Genomic DNA, 18,006 nt, shown 5'->3' with positions numbered 1-18,006 from the left:
TTTTTATCTGATCTTGTGTGTTCGGAATGTTCTTTTCCCGTCTTGAGGTATAAAGGTCTGTGAGTGTTTTTTTATCTGATTTTGACAAAAGAGACCCTTGTTTTCACCCCTCTCCCTCAGTTGTTCCTTGGGATTTGATTTTCTGAATAATATTACAACTGCCCTGTTAGCTTATGTGCGTGCGTGCGTGAGTCAGTCAGTCAGTGAGAGCGTGCGTGCGTTCACACTGTAAGTTTCAAATGTGAAATAGTTTTTTGTTTTTTTGTTTTTTATGTGAAAAAGTAAAGAATAAAGGTATGCTTTGGAATGTGGTCTGAAATAATGTTAAGTATACATGATTTTAACATGCACGGTACATCATTATCAGACCAAATTTTACCCTTCGACTTATTGTTTATTCCATAATGACAAATTGGAGCAATTGTTGAAATATTAGGCCTTAAATGTCAAGCGTTCAATCATGTTAAAATCATGTATACTTTATCGTATTTCTGACCATTCTCCAAGGCATACATTTATTCTTTATTTCCTTACATTTTTTTTTAGCATTGAGGTGCCCAGACTGTTCAGGTGCCTACTCTTCAGGTTGCCATTTGAGGTTGTTTCCTTGGCTCATGACAAAGACACAGGTGTGATAATGGCTCCCCCAAGTGGTGAGTTGATAGAATGTGTGAAAATATGAAATTGAATAGCTGTGGTCTAAATTGTATCCTATTCACACTTATTGTAACTTACCGTATTTCACATAAAATGAGTTTGTAGTGTGTTACTACATACAACTGTGTCACATTATTGTGGCATTCAAACAATTATTTCTACTAATGATGCATAATCCACTGCTGTTTTTTGTTCTTTTAATAACTATTAATCAATGGTGAAAGAATATCTTCTATAATGTAGATGCATGTGTTTATGCACCTACAATCTGTCATGTAGTATGTAACCTACTATTTGAGTATACATTCAAATTAACTGTTCAGAGAACATATAGCCTTCTTAACATCTACTTGAGTGTTAATTATCAACAGTCATCCAGTATAATTAGTATGAGTAGAATGAGTTGAAATGTATTTGAGTCAAAGTCTACTTGAAGTATCCAAGAATACATTTACTCAAGTACAGATACTCAAACAAGAAATGACAAAAGTCGTTATAGTCTATATCAGGTTTACCTTGTCATTTTCTTCAGAAAGTGGCATGAATTACCAAATATTACCACAGGAGAAAGTGATGCGAATTACCAAATATGGCTATGGGGCCAGCCAATGAGGAGAAAGTAATGCGAAATGACTAGGTGATGACTAGTGACTAGGTGACTAATAGGTGCGATATGTATTACAGTTTTGCGACCTGATAAAAATGTGTGCTTACCGTCCATCCCTGGTCTCAAATCGGTTGACACAACTCCTTCAAGTGGTCTTCATTTCCGTGAAGAACCCCCCCTGAACACTGCACAACCTTCAAGATCGCAAAGATCTTTCAGTGTGGAGTGGGCATAAATCAGACAATCTTCAGCAGATCATCCTCCTCCTCCGCCTCCTCCTCCTGGTTGCATGCAGAGGTCTCGCCGCCTAACGAGCCGGTTACCACTGGAAGCCGGCCGACCTGCTCCATGACGTCCAGGCCACTCTCCTCTGCCATCTGCCGAATCAAATCATCCACCTCCTGGTCTCTAGGCGTGGTCAGCGCGGTGGCTGAGCTCATCGACTCCTCCATCACTGAAGTGTGGACGTCGAGATTCTCGACCTGCGTTTCAAACTTGTGCATGACAGCGGAGACCTTCTGCAGGTCCATGGTTCCCAAAGCCTTGTCCAGGGCCTTTGTCACTAGTTTCATGCTCTGCATCCCCTTCATGGCGACGGCGCCTTGAACCTTAGAGGCAACCGTGTTGACACGAGCCGCCATGCGCAGCCAATTAAGGCTGTCGTTCTTCTTCCGGATGGTGTTCTCGGCGTAAACTCTGGCACGGTCCACATTCTTCTGCTGGAGAGCTTTCTTCGCCTTGGCCTGTTCTTTCTCTGAATCCTTCTCTGCCTTCTTGGCCAGCCTCTCCAGCTGCTTAGCTGTAAACCTCAACTGGAAGAGTGTTTCATTCATCTCGAGGTCTAGTTTTGACGTACCTATTCCCATATATAGTATATGACCTGACGTCCTGCATAAACACTCTCTCTGTTTTATTGACCTCAGAGCAGCACTCCACAAACTGCACTGCACATTGCGGGTGTCAAGCTTATGTACCTGCATATTGATGTCATCACTGAAGCACAGAGTAGCCTACTCATTTCTGATTAGCCTTTGGGTGTGTTTCACTTCCACTCACCAGAGGTCTTTGTCATCGAAAGGCGTACCTGATGTGTGACAGAGTGCGTTATTCTCAGCTCATAATCAAACTTTTGTTATTTCCAGCTCATAATCAAAGAAAGGTGTGCTTATTGGAACAGATATTTCTGACAGGAACTACATATTTAGGGAAGTCTATGACGTCAGCCATCCATATCTGTGCCATATGACAGCAAAGTTTCACTCCAAGTAACCAGCTTTGACTTTGATTATAAACGTATTAAGGTGTGTACCATTTACAGTATATTACATATTGTGATTGTAATTCATGTGTTTATACTAGAATGTTCTGTTCTTTATTAACTCTGTCTTGCCATTTATATTACATGTTGTGATGTCACTCCTGTGTCCTGTCTTATTGGATTTTCACATAAGGGCTGGCTCACCATTGTAGAAGGACAGTTTGTCAAGTGAAGGAGGTGATGTGGTGAGCACAACAGAAGGACTGTGTGCCTTCCTTATCCGAGTAGCTATGCATGATCGCAACGTGTTGACAATATAGTATAGCCAGGCTGCTTGATTAGATGCTCATATCAACCACTCAAGCCCTATTCTACAAACAATAACGATCTACAAGCTCACAAGTCAGTGTCATTGTGATGCGTTGTGTCCTTTGTGTCCTGGTAGTGTCATGCATTGTTCCTGTTGCCAGGCAGTTTTTACTGACCTTTCAAAATGTTCACAGTAGGTGTACACTGAATGACTTTGCTGTTACTATGAAACAACAACTTATTTGAATACACAGAGCGCAAATGACAGCCTTGTGAATGCGTTTCCTGTTATGCCATCCTCATACGGGAGTCAATTTTTTGCAGGTCTTTCAGCAGTTATATCAACAAAATACCTTGGTTAAGGTGGAGATGACGGTGGCGCGCCGTCTCAAGCGGACTTGAGCCACTGGGGCACGTACCGCAGAGCGAGCTAAAGCGAGCAAGTCGCCATGTCGAGCGTTGCGAAGTCTGCATGAGCCGACTCAGCGCCGTTAGAAGTTGTAAACCAGGGGACCAGAATAGTAAATCTTCGTCCCCCCTGACTTTCGGCACCTCAGCGCAGTCAATCACAAGCTTCCGCGGGCAGGTCTTTCCTTAAAGACCCAATGAAATGACTATTTTGGGTATTTTATTTTGAAGTTTCAGTTTGAAAAGGAAGCCTGTGTGTTTCTGAACCTATCCGAGGGGACCAGCCCTTCAGGCAATGGGATTTAAAATCTGCGTAATGGGAGTAATGGGAGCCAGCAATGGTAAACAAACAGGTGAATGTAATCAAAGGTTCATTTATATTCAAAAACTCTATCTATGTCATCACTTTTTGAATTTCTGTTCACAGGAAGTAATTAAGAATGGCCTATTTAGGGACCTTTGATATAAATATACACAAAAATTGTTTATTTTCTATTTTTTTGGCATCTAGTGTTAGGTATGGCCATATTATCACTACAGATATGCTCTAAAAGTGTGAAAAACATGTTTTTGATTTCACCCCGTCTTTAACCGAGGTGCTTTTTTGATACACGTGGACTGAAAACCTGCAAAAAAGGGAGTCCCATCCTCAGCAGCCTATGATCTAGCACAGTGGTTCTCAACCTGTGGCACATGTACCAGTGCCACTCACTGGTGGTACTTGAGCCCCCTCTGGTGGTACTCAGAGGAGCTTCCCAAAAATAAGAAAAACCATGGAGTGGAGTGAAATATTTATATTATACTACTATATGTGGTTGTGGTTCTTCTGAACAAGCATGAGCTGTTAATAGAAGACTTTGAGAACGGATTAATCACATTAGAAATATGACAGGAAGTTCACAAATGTAGTAGCTAAATCTGGCCGATCAGAACCGGTCATCAAATTATTGGCTTAGAAATAATAATAATAATAATAAACTTTATTTATAAAGCGCTTTTCAAAACAACGTTACAAAGTGCTTTACAGTAGCAAAAAAATACAGTGCATCAAATAAGCAGCAATAAAATCATTGCAACAAAAGAAGTGTTTTAAAAGATGCTACCGAGTTTGCATCCCTCAGTTCCTGGGGTAGGGCATTCCAGAGGCAAGGTGCCTGTGCTGTGAAGGCCCGATCACCCCTGGTGACAAGGTTAGCTGTGAATGGAGTAAGGAGACCCCTATCCGACGACCTAAGAGGGCACCCAGGCTCATATGGATTCACCATTTCTAAAATGTAACTGGGGGCCAAGCCTCGCAGGGCTTTAAAAGTTGTAAGTACATTTTTAAAATAACTTCTAAAACTCACCAATACATGGAGGCCAGGACTGGTGTGATGTGGTCACGCCTCCTGTTGTCGGTGAGTAGTCTAGCTGCTGAATTTTGTATGAGTTGGAGGCGAGAGATGGTCTTTTTGGGGAGTCCGGAATACAGGGAGTTACAATAGTCTAGGCGTGAAGTGATGAATGCATTGATTACTTTCTCAAGGTCTGTAAAGGTGAGGAATTACTTAATTCTGGAGATGTTTCTTCACTGGAAGAAGCAGGACTGCAACAAAAACTAAACAATCTCCATGAATTCAAGGAATAAATTGGCCGCCTGTTAACTGTTTATAGAAATTAGTTTTTCACATTTTTAGAAAATGCCTGTGGACATTTTGTAACCTCTACTATTTTCAAAGTGTGTGTACCCCCCATATGTAGCTCTATATTGTGAATTTAGATCTGTAGGCCTGGCCTATATTAGTCTGTGTGTAACCCAATAAGTCATAAACTACTGGAAATGTGTGAATTGGAGGTGTAGTTGCATGTTGTTCCCACCGGAGGGCACATTACTCTTACACATTCTATATTTTCAGGAACTACATCCTGGTCTGTAACCTTCACTTCCTTCTGGTGGTTTTGTTTGGTTGCTGAGAAATAGCTGTGAACAACTACTACTGGTATGAAAAACACTCATTTATTGTTGATTATTCCCAAGATCGATAAGGCAAAGAATTCGATCAAGTGTTGTTGTGAAACCACTATGCCTATTGCTAATGCTAACCATGTCATATCACGACAAGAAAAACATGTTTTGATGCATTGGCTGCCTTTATGGGAGGTATTGCAACCCTATTCAACATTAAAAAATAACCTAGTGTTGCAATTTGCGTCTAGACAGCCATTTAGTTTGAGTGTCTTAAGTCTAATGGTTTGTTGTAGTTACAAACAAAGTTAAGTACCTGGATGGTTATAATTTACATATTTAACAGGCGGGATGCGCCAATTCTTGGCCATCTGGCCAGTGTTGTATATCGGACCAGTTACCCATGGAGACCCCTGGTACCCATATATGGAGATCCGTGTACTGTATATGGTACATCCCTTTTATGCCCATACATGGAGATCCCTGTCTATGGGCTGTCTTCCTTCATGGGTATTCCCATATGAAGTCCTGTTAGATATGGGCTTAATATTGATGACATCAGGGATCTCCATATATGGGCATAAAAGGGATTTTGTACGTGGTTCCCATGACATCACAACATACAATCCCTTTTATGCCCATACATGGAGATCCCTATCTGAATAAGCCACACAGATATGGGCCATGTGTTGGCCATCTGGCCAGTGATGTATATCGATGACATCAGGGAACTTCAAATATGGGCATAATAGGGATTCTGGGGAATACCCATATATGGACTTTTACATAGGTGATGTCACCTGTGATGTCACAGTGATGTGTCAGGGGAACCACAGTGTCAGGCATGACCTACAGACAGAAATACGCGGGCAAGATGTGCCGGTTTTCATTATAAACTTGCGACCTACGGTCGCAACCAGTAAGACGCCTAAGGGCGACATGCGACCTCGCCCTAGAGGTCGCGCCATGCAACCCCAAACATGCTTATTCAGTTATTCGTTATGTGAAGGTCCTATGACGTCTATGACATCTGACATCATACCATACAATCCTTTTATGCCCATTATGTAGAACCAGCCACACATATATGGTCTGTCTTCCTCCATATACAGTATGGGCATTCCCATATGAAGTCCTGTTAGATATGGTCTTAATATTGATGACATAAGGGATCTCCATATAAGGGATTCTGTTAGTGTGGATCCCCTGACATCACAGTGATGTCAGAGTGTGATGTCAGAGCGCCAAACCCATAGACCGTAAATAGGCATACACTGAAATTAAATAATTGATTTGTAAATGATTTGTGTTCGGTTAATTTGTGTGAATGAATGGCATGATGATGCTGGTATAGTGCTCTAGTGTGCATGCTCAAGACCTCAAGAACTATAGCTTCACTTAGGCTGCACTGCACTGCCATTATGTTGTCCACCGCAGGTATAATAGAATATCAATATTCAGTTACTATATACAAAATATGTGCACCCTCGCAATTTTCCAATGCACCCTTAGTCATTTCATCCTGGAGCTGGTGCTGAGGTGGGCTGTGTGGACCCTGTGCTCATTCTGATTGGATAGCCCCTTTCGGGACGGGAACCTACCTTTTTTGTATTTGGGAAGGCGCTTTCTAGGGTCCCTTGCTTGTCAATCCACTCCCTGGGACGCACAGGTAACACTATCTAGTCATGGACAAATTTAACGTCGCTCAAGTGTTGCTGAGCCTACTGCTCCCGTGGAAACATGTGTGAATCTATTTTTGAAATGTAACTTCTTTTCCTCACTTCCCATGTCCCGCTTTGGGGAGCGTTCGGATATGTACACTGGGAGCCCGCTGAGCGTACTGGTAGGCTACCAATATCCAACACGAGTGCGCTCCCGAGTCCCGGAACTATGACATGGCACCGCCACTGGTGCGTACCAGGGAGAGTGGCAGGGAATGTTCTACCACGGCAGGTAGAACATTTTATTATTAATACAAAATGGTGCACAATATTGAGCTCTTTTTTTGTGTTAAGTGGGCATTAGGTGTGTGTACTGTGTGTACTGTGTACAATGGGAGATGAGAATGAACTGCTCTTCTCTTTTTGATTGCATTCGGGAGGTTGATTGTGTTTCTGTCATTCTTTTTCCCCTCTGTTTGCAGGCATGTAGTTGAGCTCCTGTCATGGTCTGTTTTACCCAGACTGCATAATAAAGGACCTTTTCTTTTTTTATATAATAAAGGAGATCTCTCTCTTCAGGTTCAGGTGAGGATAGGTACAGACATGCCTCATCTCTCTCTCTCTCTCTCTCTCTCTCTCTCTCTCTCTCTCTCTCTCTCTCTCTCTCTCTCTGCCTGAGGAGGGGAGTGGTGTTGGAAAAGTACTTGTGTGTGTGTGTGTGTGTGTGTGTGTGTGTGTGTGTGTGTGTGTGTGTGTGTGTGTGTGTGTGTGTGTGTGTGTGTGTGTGTGTGTCAGGGAGTGGCGCAGTACAGAAGCACAGTTTGTTCACACTCCATTTTGTCTAACACAGAACTACAACGATACAATTCAACTTTATTATCATCTCTCTGACACTTGTCTTCCATTTGACCCAAACACACAGAAACTAAACAACAATGACAAACATAACAGAAGACAACAGTCCTCTTCCAATTATGAGACACATACGTAGGGTAAGTGTTTGTCTCTGTTGTGTACTTATTTTGATGTTGTGTTGAAGTTGTTTAATTGTGTTGATTTTGCAAAGGAACCGTTTCCCCTTTTGATCTCACATTTCACCCACGCTATGAGAGCAATGCTGGTCTTGAGGAAACCATAAACTTCCTGTCTGCCTTATGCCAGCTGCATCTCAAAAACAACTGCTTGTCTGAATTATACATTTCAGCAGCCTGACACAGCAACGTCCTGGAGGTTAGACTGATTATTCCAGGGCCAGAAGGTAAATTTTCTATGTATTTATTTTTTGCTCTGTTTGACTGTCAGGGGCGTCACAAGCGGGGGAAAAGTGGGACTGAGTTACTAGCGCCCAAGGTAAAGGGAGCCTTAATTATTTTGTACTTTAGCTATTGAAAAATAGCAAGCTCACAGCACAGCACCGAGTGCCGTGCTGCGAGCTTGTAGATCTGCTATTTTTGAAAAGTCGTGAAAATGTGAACAAATCTTTGAATATATGTATTTAAGCGAACATTTGTAACTCAAATTTTGCCTCTGGAGGGGTCCCTGGAACTACATGTTTTGAGGTGGAGGTCCGCGGCCTGTCCGCAGCACTGACATAGAAATATAGGTTTTTTCAAAAAACCTTTTCATGATTTAAAAAAATAGCAGATCTACAAGCTGTGAGCTTGTAGATCTGCTATTTTTCAATAGTTAAAGCACAAAATAATGCGTAATAATGCGTTCCCAGTCAAATGAAATACATTCACGGGGGACCCGCAGTGAATCCTTGTTCCCAGGGCCCAGAATTTGGTGCGACACCTCTGTTGACCGTTAACACTGGATCCAGGGTTAACATCATCTAGAAACTCCCTGCTCATCAGTCTCCCTCTCTTGTTACCTGGACAACAGCGATAGCACATACATACAGTAACTGTACTCTTCACTTTTTGCAAATAACATTTCAAGCCAATTCAGGCCACATGCTCAGCACAGCGACGCTGTATCGATGCTTGTAAGGCGACTAGGCGAGGCAGGGGTTGTCTCGCACGAAATTCCCCATGAATGTTCTTCATAGGGGGAGGGGGTTTAACCCTTTAGTGGCACTGAGTGCCGTGCTGCGAGCTTGTAGATCTGCTATTTTTTGTGAATATTTAAAAAACCCATGTTTCTATGTCAGTGGTGCTCAAACCTTTTCATGTGAATGTGAAATGTTCGCTTAAAAAATACATATATTCAAAGATTTGCACACATTTTCACGACTTTTCAAAAAATAGCAGACCTAGCAGCTCGCAGCACGGCACTCGTTGGGGGGGGGGGGGGGGGGGGGGGGGGGGGGGGAATAAATACAAAAAAAAAAAAAAAAAAACATTTACATTAACAGTTCCTGAGACAGATTCCCAGAATTTAACTTCTAAAATTATGTATCTTTCTTTTAATTAGGTCTACACTGTATATTCTTTTTACGTTTCTGTTTGGCTGTTGCGTAAGTGTCTTAACACAGCATTTCCTGCTGTGAGTGCGCAGTTAGGGGAGTGAAGCAGTGAGCTGGACCCTGTATTTTGCGATGTGTTCAACCTCTTTATTAAATCCTCCACTGTCCCTAAATGCTATAAGAAATCAATCATTGTTCCTGTACCAAAGAAACCTAAGATTACTTGTTTGTATGATTATCTCCCAGTGGCTCTAACATCTGTGTTAATGAAATGCTTCGAGAGGCTGGTATTAAAACACATTCAATATGTTATTCCTCACTCTATCGATCCTTATCAATTTGCTTATCGCTCAAATAGGTCTGTTGAAGATGCAATTTCAATTGCTCTGCACACTGTGTTAGAACCAACACATTACAAGAACATGTACTGTAGACAGACTCAATGTATACTGCCGAATGCTATTTATTGATTTTAGCTCTGCATTCAATACAATAGGCTATATGCACATACGCCATTTTGTTCTACTTCCGGGTGTCTTTCGACTTCCTTCACAGGTGTTACTGATTATACTAATTAAGGCTCTGTTTGATTTATTGTACAGTGGTGCTTTCATTTCAAGGACCCCCATAACTCTGTACAAATGGAATCAACAAATGGAAGCAAATGGACCCTTGCTGGGCCATTTGCTTCCATTTGTACACTCTCAGAGTTACACACCTGTATGGGGACATTTGGAACCCACTCAAGGACACTTTGAGACCCACTGGTGTAGCAGTGTTTCCAGTGAGCCAACATGCACAGTATCAGCACCCTGACTCTGTTTGACCAGAATGGACCAGACCCTTCATTAGTATCATCGGTAACACCTGTGAAGGAAGTCGAAAGACACCCGGAAGTAGAACAAAATGGCGTATATGCATATACCCTATTATGCCAAGCAAATTGTATGTCAAACTGAGAGTCCTGGGACTACCCTCCTCGATCTGTGATTGGATCCTGGATTTTTTGCAGGGGAGGGATCAGGCAGTGAGGATAGGAAGCTTCACCTCACAATTATAACAAATGTGGGTGCCCCTCAGGGCTGCGTTCTTAGTTATTTTCGTTACTAACTTTATACTCATGATATCTTTGCAAAGCATGAAATGAACTGCTTTATTACATTCGCGGATGACACAACGGACAATGATGAATCGGCCTACCGAAAGGAAGTGAAAGATTTAATAGAGTGGTGCTGCAACAATAATCTAGATCTAAATGTGAACAAAACTAAAGAGATCATTGTTGACTTCAGGTCAAATAGGGGAGCACTCACTCCCATCAGCATAAATGATGTTGATGTTGAAATTGTGGACACTGGACAGTTTTAATTGTAAAAAGGAGCAACAAACAGTGTCTATACTTTCTGAGATGCCTAAAGAAGGCTGTCGTGTCCACAATGACACTGATCAATTTCTATAGATCAACTATTGAGAGCCTTCTCACAGGGAACATAACGGCCTGGTATGGAAGTTGCTCTGTAGAAGTGAAAACAGCTCAGAGCCATCCTGGCAATGGTCCTATCACCCTGCTATACCTTCAGGCAGACGCTACTGCTGGGAGCGCTTCCCTGAAAGGAAGTCGAAGTACTAGTAGGCTTGTAAACATCTTCTTTCCAGAAGTGGTAAGATTATTAAGTAGTACCAATGCACTTTATCCTATTGTTTAAAGTTGTTGTTTATTTACTTTTTTATAAAATTGGTGCACTGAGCCGATATGCTGTTTGTAGGCATGTCATATTCTGTACTGTCTTGTACTGTATGTGTTTTAATGTTTTTTGGAGTGGTGAAAGCGCTCCCAATAGACAGGTATGTCCGTGGCTGGCTGGCTGGCTGGCTGGCTGGCTGGCTATGTGGCTGGCTGGCTGGCTGGGTATGTCTGTAGCCTGGCAATACCTTGAGTGGCCACACAAGTTAAAGGAGGGGCGCTGTTGTGCAGGCACAAACACACACACACACACACACACACACACACACACACACACACACACACACACACACACACACACACACACACACACACACACACACACACACACAGATTCACCGCTCCACTTCGAACCGAGGTTTGATTTTTTTTTATGCAAATGGTGAAATAAACTTGAAACTTGAAGCAATCACACACAGTATGATCATAATAGATAATACATTTAAAAACATTGTTGAGTTTGTTGCCGTTCCTAAAGCAGGGCACAACATGCAGTCACTATAAGAGTGCTGATGCGATGCGTTGTGACCTTTTTTTATAAAGGAGATCTCTCATCAGGTTCAGGTGAGGATAGGCACAGACATGCCTCATCTCTCTCTCTCTCTCTCTCTCTCTCTCTCTCTCTCTCTCTCTCTCTCTCTCTCTCTGCCTCTCTCTGCCTCTCTCTGCCTGAGGAGGGAAAATGTGTGTGTGTGTGTGTGTGTGTGTGTGTGTGTGTGTGTGTGTGTGTGTGTGTGTGTGTGTGTGTGTGTGTGTGTGTGTGTGTGTGTGTGTGTGTGTGTGTGTGTGTGTGAGGGAGTGGCGCAGTACAGAAGCACAGTTTGTTCACACTACATTTTGTCTAACACAGAACATGCCTCATCTCTCGCTCTCTCTCTCTCTCTCTCTCTCTCTCTCTCCGTCCGTCTGTTACCAGCTAATCTCTGGCGCCGTTGGCCCGGTCGCTGACAAACTGTGCACACACACTCCCAGAACACAACTTGTGATTACAGAGAATTTCTGCATGCACATTCCCACTAAGTCAAGGAACAAATGCCACTCCTTTCACATTGGCCTGTTATAGCGCCACCAGCAGGTCGACTTTTGCCAAACAAATTTTTGGAACAAAATGCCTCAAATCTTGCATGAAGGATCACATTGCCATTAAAGGCTAAAGAAGACATGGCACCCTTTTCACATTTAGTGCCACCAGGAGGCCTACAGTTATACCTGACCTGGTGGAGACCTGTGCTTGGAAGAGCACTGCTTCTAGTTTTGTACTCATTTCATTGAGACATTAAATGACAGACAAATATACTAGGCAAAACATCAGAAATCTTAAGGGGGGGTAGGCTTTCTCTGACGCAGGGTCCAATTTCGAGTCACAGCGTAGGGATTTACACTCCTTAAGGCCGTCGGTAGGGAATTTTACATTGTACCAGGGACCCAAGTATGAAAAGATGTATGTTGTACCAGGGTCCACCATATGAAAAGTAGTTGTACCAGGGTCCCTAATGAAAAGTAGTTGTACCAGGGTCCCTCATATGAAAATTAGTTGTACCAGGGTCCCCCATATGAAAAGTAGTTGTACCAGGGTCCCTCATATGAAAAGTAGTTGTACCAGGGTCCCCCATATGAAAAGTAGTTGTACCAGGGTCCCTCATATGAAAAGATGATGTAGACAATAACAGTCTGAGGTAAGAAACAGTGCATGGCAATGTGCCACTAACAATCTAAATAACAATGTACTATCATAGTACTACTATGGTCAAAACAAACCATGTCCTTCCCCCAAAAATGACAAAATACCATTAGTGACCAATTTCTGTCTCTGCTCTTCAATCAATCAATCAATCAATCAATGAATCAATCAATGCTATTTTCAATGTTCACAGTCAGTGTGACACACTCACAAATCAGCAGTGGGAGGCATATAGAATGTCTGTCTGTCTGTCTGTCTGTCTGTCTGTCTGTCTGTCTGTCTGTCTGTCTGTCTGTCTGTCTGTCTGTCTGTCTGTCTGTCTGTCTGTCTCTCCGCCCCAGGAATTCCCCTTGCTCTTCTTTGAGGATTACTTTAATGGGGAAATGAAAGGGGAAGTTACAAGTTGCAACTTACAACCACAACAAGCCAAACAAGCAGCCTAAGCCCTAAGAAACCAACCTATTGGCCTAAGTGCTGCAAAGTCAGTCAGCCTGCCTGTCTTCCTCTCATGTCAGTATAGATGTTGTACCAGGGACCCCCATATGAAAAGATGTTGTACCAAGGACCCCAATATGAAAAGATGTTGTACCAGGGACCCCCATATGAAAAGATGTTGTAGGGACCCTCAAACTCAAGATTTGTGAATTTTCTTTGTAGAAAATAGCAGATCTACAAGCTCCCCTTCTCTCTCAAGTGTGTGTGTGTGTGTGTGTGTGTGTGTGTGTGTGTGTGTGTGTGTGTGTGTGTGTGTGTGTGTGTGTGTGTGTGTGTGTGTGTGTGTGTGTGTTAAACATGCAGTAGTTCCTGTTTTCTGATCTATTTCATTGACTGTAACCCTGACAGGTTTAATAAAGACCTAGAGATGAGTGAGTGTGTGGAGAGAGAGGAGGAGGGAGCTTACAAACATCTCATCCACAGAGCAGAGTCTCCAGCATTTCCTCCCCAACCTGGACCTCCTCACACTGAGTATGTCTCTCCAATGTTTATATATACCGTATACATTATAAGTTACTATATGTGCAGTTTGTGGATGAAGTGCTACAAATCACTATGTGCTGTTCAGTGGTGAAGCTGCACTCTACAGACTCACTGTCTGCATGTTTTTGTTGCTGCAACGTCCAGGAGTTGAAACTCCAAAACATTTTTACCCTTTCATACTAGCCTCGTACCCGCCCTCTTCTGGAAACCATTTCATTTGTTTCTCGCAAGAGAGTCTGCATGAATGTGGGCTGGTTATAAGTCCACAAAAGGCGGACGAACCAATCAGCGTCCGCTCTCGGGGGCTCTGTGATTGACAGCGCACGTTGGCCTACCAGTGGAGTCTATGATGTCACTGCTAAGCGAGGCCGTCTTCTGCACAAGTGTTTCTCAACTAGTGGACCTCGGACCTTGGAAATACTGATGGAAAGGCTGTTATCTTTTTATCTCCGTTGAGTTTCTCCAGATGAAAGGCAACATTTAATTTCGAAAGGTAGGCCTACAGTCAAGACTATATGTATTAGTCGGAGACGTTAGGGAGATGACATGGTAATGTCGTGCTAATTAGTCTAAAAGCGCCACATTTTGTACAGATGTAGCCCAGGGTATGCTCTAATGATTTAGCTAGGGCGCCCGAGTCTGCGACATTCGGGGTCGCCACAGCGGCCAAATCAAGTTGGGCTCCCATCGACTTTCAATACAGGAGGAAAATACCCAGAAAAACACTTTTTTTCTGGGTATTTAAGTAGGATGTGAGGGGTCTAACTAGGGGTTTGTCATGATGCTGAATCCATTGCAAGCATTTGTTTTGCACAAAAAACATTCCTTGGGCTAGAAATGGCCTCAGAAAATGATGCATATATGGGTGAGCATTCATGTTAGTCGGAGGCCTTAGGGGTTTTTTTCTCGTGCTAATCAGTCTAAAAGCGCCAAATTTTGCATAGATGTAGCCCAGGGCATGCTCTAATGATTTAGCTAGGGCGCCCTAGTCGGCGACCTTCGGGGTCGCCACAGCTCCAGAAAACACCTACAAAACTCTGAAAAGTGATGACTCATCACTTTTCATCACTAAACCATCGTTTTATGGGACCCCGAAGGTCGCCGACTCGGGCGCCCTAGCTAAATCATTAGAGCATGCCCTGGGCTACATCTGTGCAAAATTTGGCGCTTTTAGACTGATTAGCACGAGAAAAAAAAACCTAAGGCCTCCGACTAACATGAATGCTCACCCATATATGCATCGTTCTCTGAGGCCATTTCTAGCCCAAGGAATGTTTTTTGTGCAAAACAAATGCTCGCAGTGGATTCAGCATCATGACAAACCCCTAGCTAGACCCCTCACATCCTACTTAAATACCCAGAAAAAATGTGTTTTTCTGGGTATTTTCCTCCTGTATTGAAAGTCGATGGGAGCCCAACTTGATTTGGCCGCTGTGGCGACCCCGAAGGTCGCCGACTCGGGCGCCCTAGCTAAATCATTAGAGCATGCCCTGAGCTACATCTGTGCAAAATTTCGCGCTTTTAGACTGATTAGCGCGAGATATCCTTAAGGTCTCCGACTATATGGCTTTGCAATCTTGTTGTCTTGCTAATGTTAGCAAGTAGTTTAGCATTGTACTACTATGAACATGTAGTGGTACTGAATGGAAGCTAACAAATGCTAATGACAGCGATTTTTTCCCCAATGTATTTATCATGGAAGGTGCGAATCCTTTGTGGTCAATATTAACAGATCTGACAAAATCTAAATGCAAATATTCAAAGCCTAAGGTCGTTCAAACTTAATTCTTGGCGTGAACGGGCTGTTAATCTTTGTAGATACAATGAAAATAAATGAATTATCCCATAGGCCTACAACAAATTAAACATAGCCATGTTGTAGCCATATAGACCTAAAACAGGGGTTCTCAAAGTGGGACTCGATCTGTGAGTTCCTTTAGGGGGGTCTAAACTGACCCATACAGGGCTGTAACTTTAACAGCATACAAATGAACCCATTAGGGTTCATTTGGTTCCATTTATAAACTGCCAGAGTTAAGGGGAGACCTTGACATTTGAAACACTGATATAAAGTGTTTGTGAAAGATGAGATACATTGGGGATCTGAAAAGATGATTACCAAAAATATATCATGACACCCATGTGTATATATTTTTTGTATTTCTCCTCTAGGTTGTGGCTGGATGACTAGAGACGTCTGTATCAGGAGCCAGGAAGGGTTTCCACATGCACCAGCTGCCATCTGACAATATTGTCTTAATATTTGTATGGTCTCAATAAATATCAGTGATAAGAATCCTTCATTCCTCTCATAGGAATACACAACGAAGATGTCCACTTTTTTGTCCTCAACATTAGGAACCATACCTATTAAAACTGCAGCTGTTTTTCTAAAGTGTCATGCCTATTCACATGAGCATGGTAAATAATATTCCCAGGTAATAACACCAAGAAGGAAATGTAGTTCATATATCTACAGTTTATGCATTTAAACACATGTACCTACCTGCACAAAGGAAATTTACATCTAATCCTGTGGTTCTTAAATTACAATATAATTAAGGCATTATCATCCATGTGTGTTTGAATACTTTATTAACAGTTTTCAAAAAAAGGTACATTGTTTCAAGTGTTGTTGCTAACTGTTACATTTCTACAAAGACCAAGGGGTAAAATATACAGTGCATATTATATTCCTAGTTAGCCTATAAAAGGGACATTATAGTGGCTCATTCACGCCGAATTATATGCTAATTTTGGGAGAGATTGGCTGGTGGGACAAGCTTATTGCTCACACCATTAGTATTCAAATCAATAGAAACTGCACGGCCACTATACAGCAACAACACAGCATAAACATCGTAGTGGTTTACATTTAAAATGTAACTTTGATATAATGTTGAGTTCGTTATTATACATTGATATTAAGGACAGGGTTAGGCCTATAATAAAAGGTGCTCCACAGGAAAATATCGCAAGCATGTCTATAGGGAAAGGAGCTAGCAATGCTAATACATTGGTAGTCCTATTCCCTAAATATAGACGTTCTTGAAATAGTAAAATGCAAAGGACTGATAACATTCACAAGACGTATAATTGGTGTTAACTGTACCTTTAGATTATGTTGTTGCCTTTCATTTCATCTGGAAAAGTCCATAAAAACGGAACAGTTTGCAGTTGTTGATATTGTACTTGCTATTCTTCCCATGATTCTTCCTAGTAAGCTAACAGTAGCAAGCTAGCAGTTAGCTAGCTATACGATGATTGGCTGAAGGGGTTGTCTGTCAAAGCTACTGCGCCCGCCCGCTGCTCCCGCCCACTAAATGGTTCTGCATAGGATCAGGCTAGACCAATCTTCTGGAATCCTCCTGGATAACGGAAGTTGGTCGTTTACTAGGCTACTTTCATACAGGGGTCATCAATATGTCCGTACACAGACAAATGTGTCTGTGGCAAAGACTTGGTCTTGTCCGTTGGCCGTGGGAAATCTTTGATTTTACTATTTACACACCATTATAATGTCAGAATATCAGAATGTGAATATGTGTGACACTTATTTATTACAACACTATGTCTGGCACATTATGAGTCCACTAGCTCTCAAATGTTTTATTTGCAAGGACCCCCTTCACTCAGAGAGTGTACAAATGGAACTAAATGGACCCAAGAGGGTCCATTTGGTTCCATTTGAACACTCTTCAGAGTCACAGACCTAACACTTTGAATGCCCCTAAATGGCACCAGAGTTATCCCCTCTGAGTGCCCAAATCCACCTCCATTGTAGAATACACGGCCCTGCTGCGTAAGTGCATGCGTGATGACGTCACTTGGTCACATGACCGTAGTCAGGATGTTCTTGCCTTTCACCCTGTATGGACTAGTATAGCCTATAGCTATTGTTTGCCGATCTAATTTGGTCATGTTGCCAGCCATGCCCAGAGTTTTAGCCATAAAAACAAACATCAGAGATAAAGGGCTTTAAAGATGGGGAAATGCATTGGATTATATGGAGAAAAACGGCCGTGCGATGGTCTCAGCGTCCAATGGAAACAACCCGCGGTGATTGGGCAACATCCAGGCGTTGCCCCGACCTTACGGTGAGATTTAATATTGTTACTGTAAATACAGTAAACGCGTCAAACACGTTGTGGGCCTCCAGCGACATCAAAGAGTTTGACGCGTGGGCACCTAGTGAGTTAATGGTCATTCAGGGTTGCTGTTACGAAACCAAATAGACCTAGGAGTCAACACAGTTTAAAATAAAGGAGTCAACACAGTTTAAGAGTACAAAAGGTGCGAGTGCTTTTTACTCTTTTTCAAGTCAAGATATTTACATAGTTACAATAAGTTC

At 42.4% G+C, this 18,006-nt stretch overlaps 1 protein-coding gene across 1 annotated transcript; it reads right to left on the bottom strand.

The window, feature by feature from the left end:
* Positions 1-1,500: 1,500 nt before the first annotated feature.
* On the bottom strand, positions 1,501-2,097 carry LOC308308787 (charged multivesicular body protein 1a-like; the record flags this gene model as incomplete). Its single annotated transcript, XM_080754240.1, has 1 exon — positions 1,501-2,097. The coding sequence occupies one exon, from the start codon at positions 2,095-2,097 to the stop codon at positions 1,501-1,503; it is 597 nt and encodes a 198-aa protein (XP_080610366.1).
* Between the last annotated feature and the right edge of the window lie 15,909 nt (positions 2,098-18,006).

The sequence above is a fragment of the Nannobrachium achirus genome (genome assembly GCF_963921795.1).
Source record: "Nannobrachium achirus genome assembly, chromosome: 23".
Lineage (NCBI taxonomy): Eukaryota > Metazoa > Chordata > Actinopteri > Myctophiformes > Myctophidae > Nannobrachium > Nannobrachium achirus.
The sequence above is the reverse complement of the archived record's forward strand: the minus strand, read 5'-3'. Positions and strand labels throughout refer to the sequence as shown.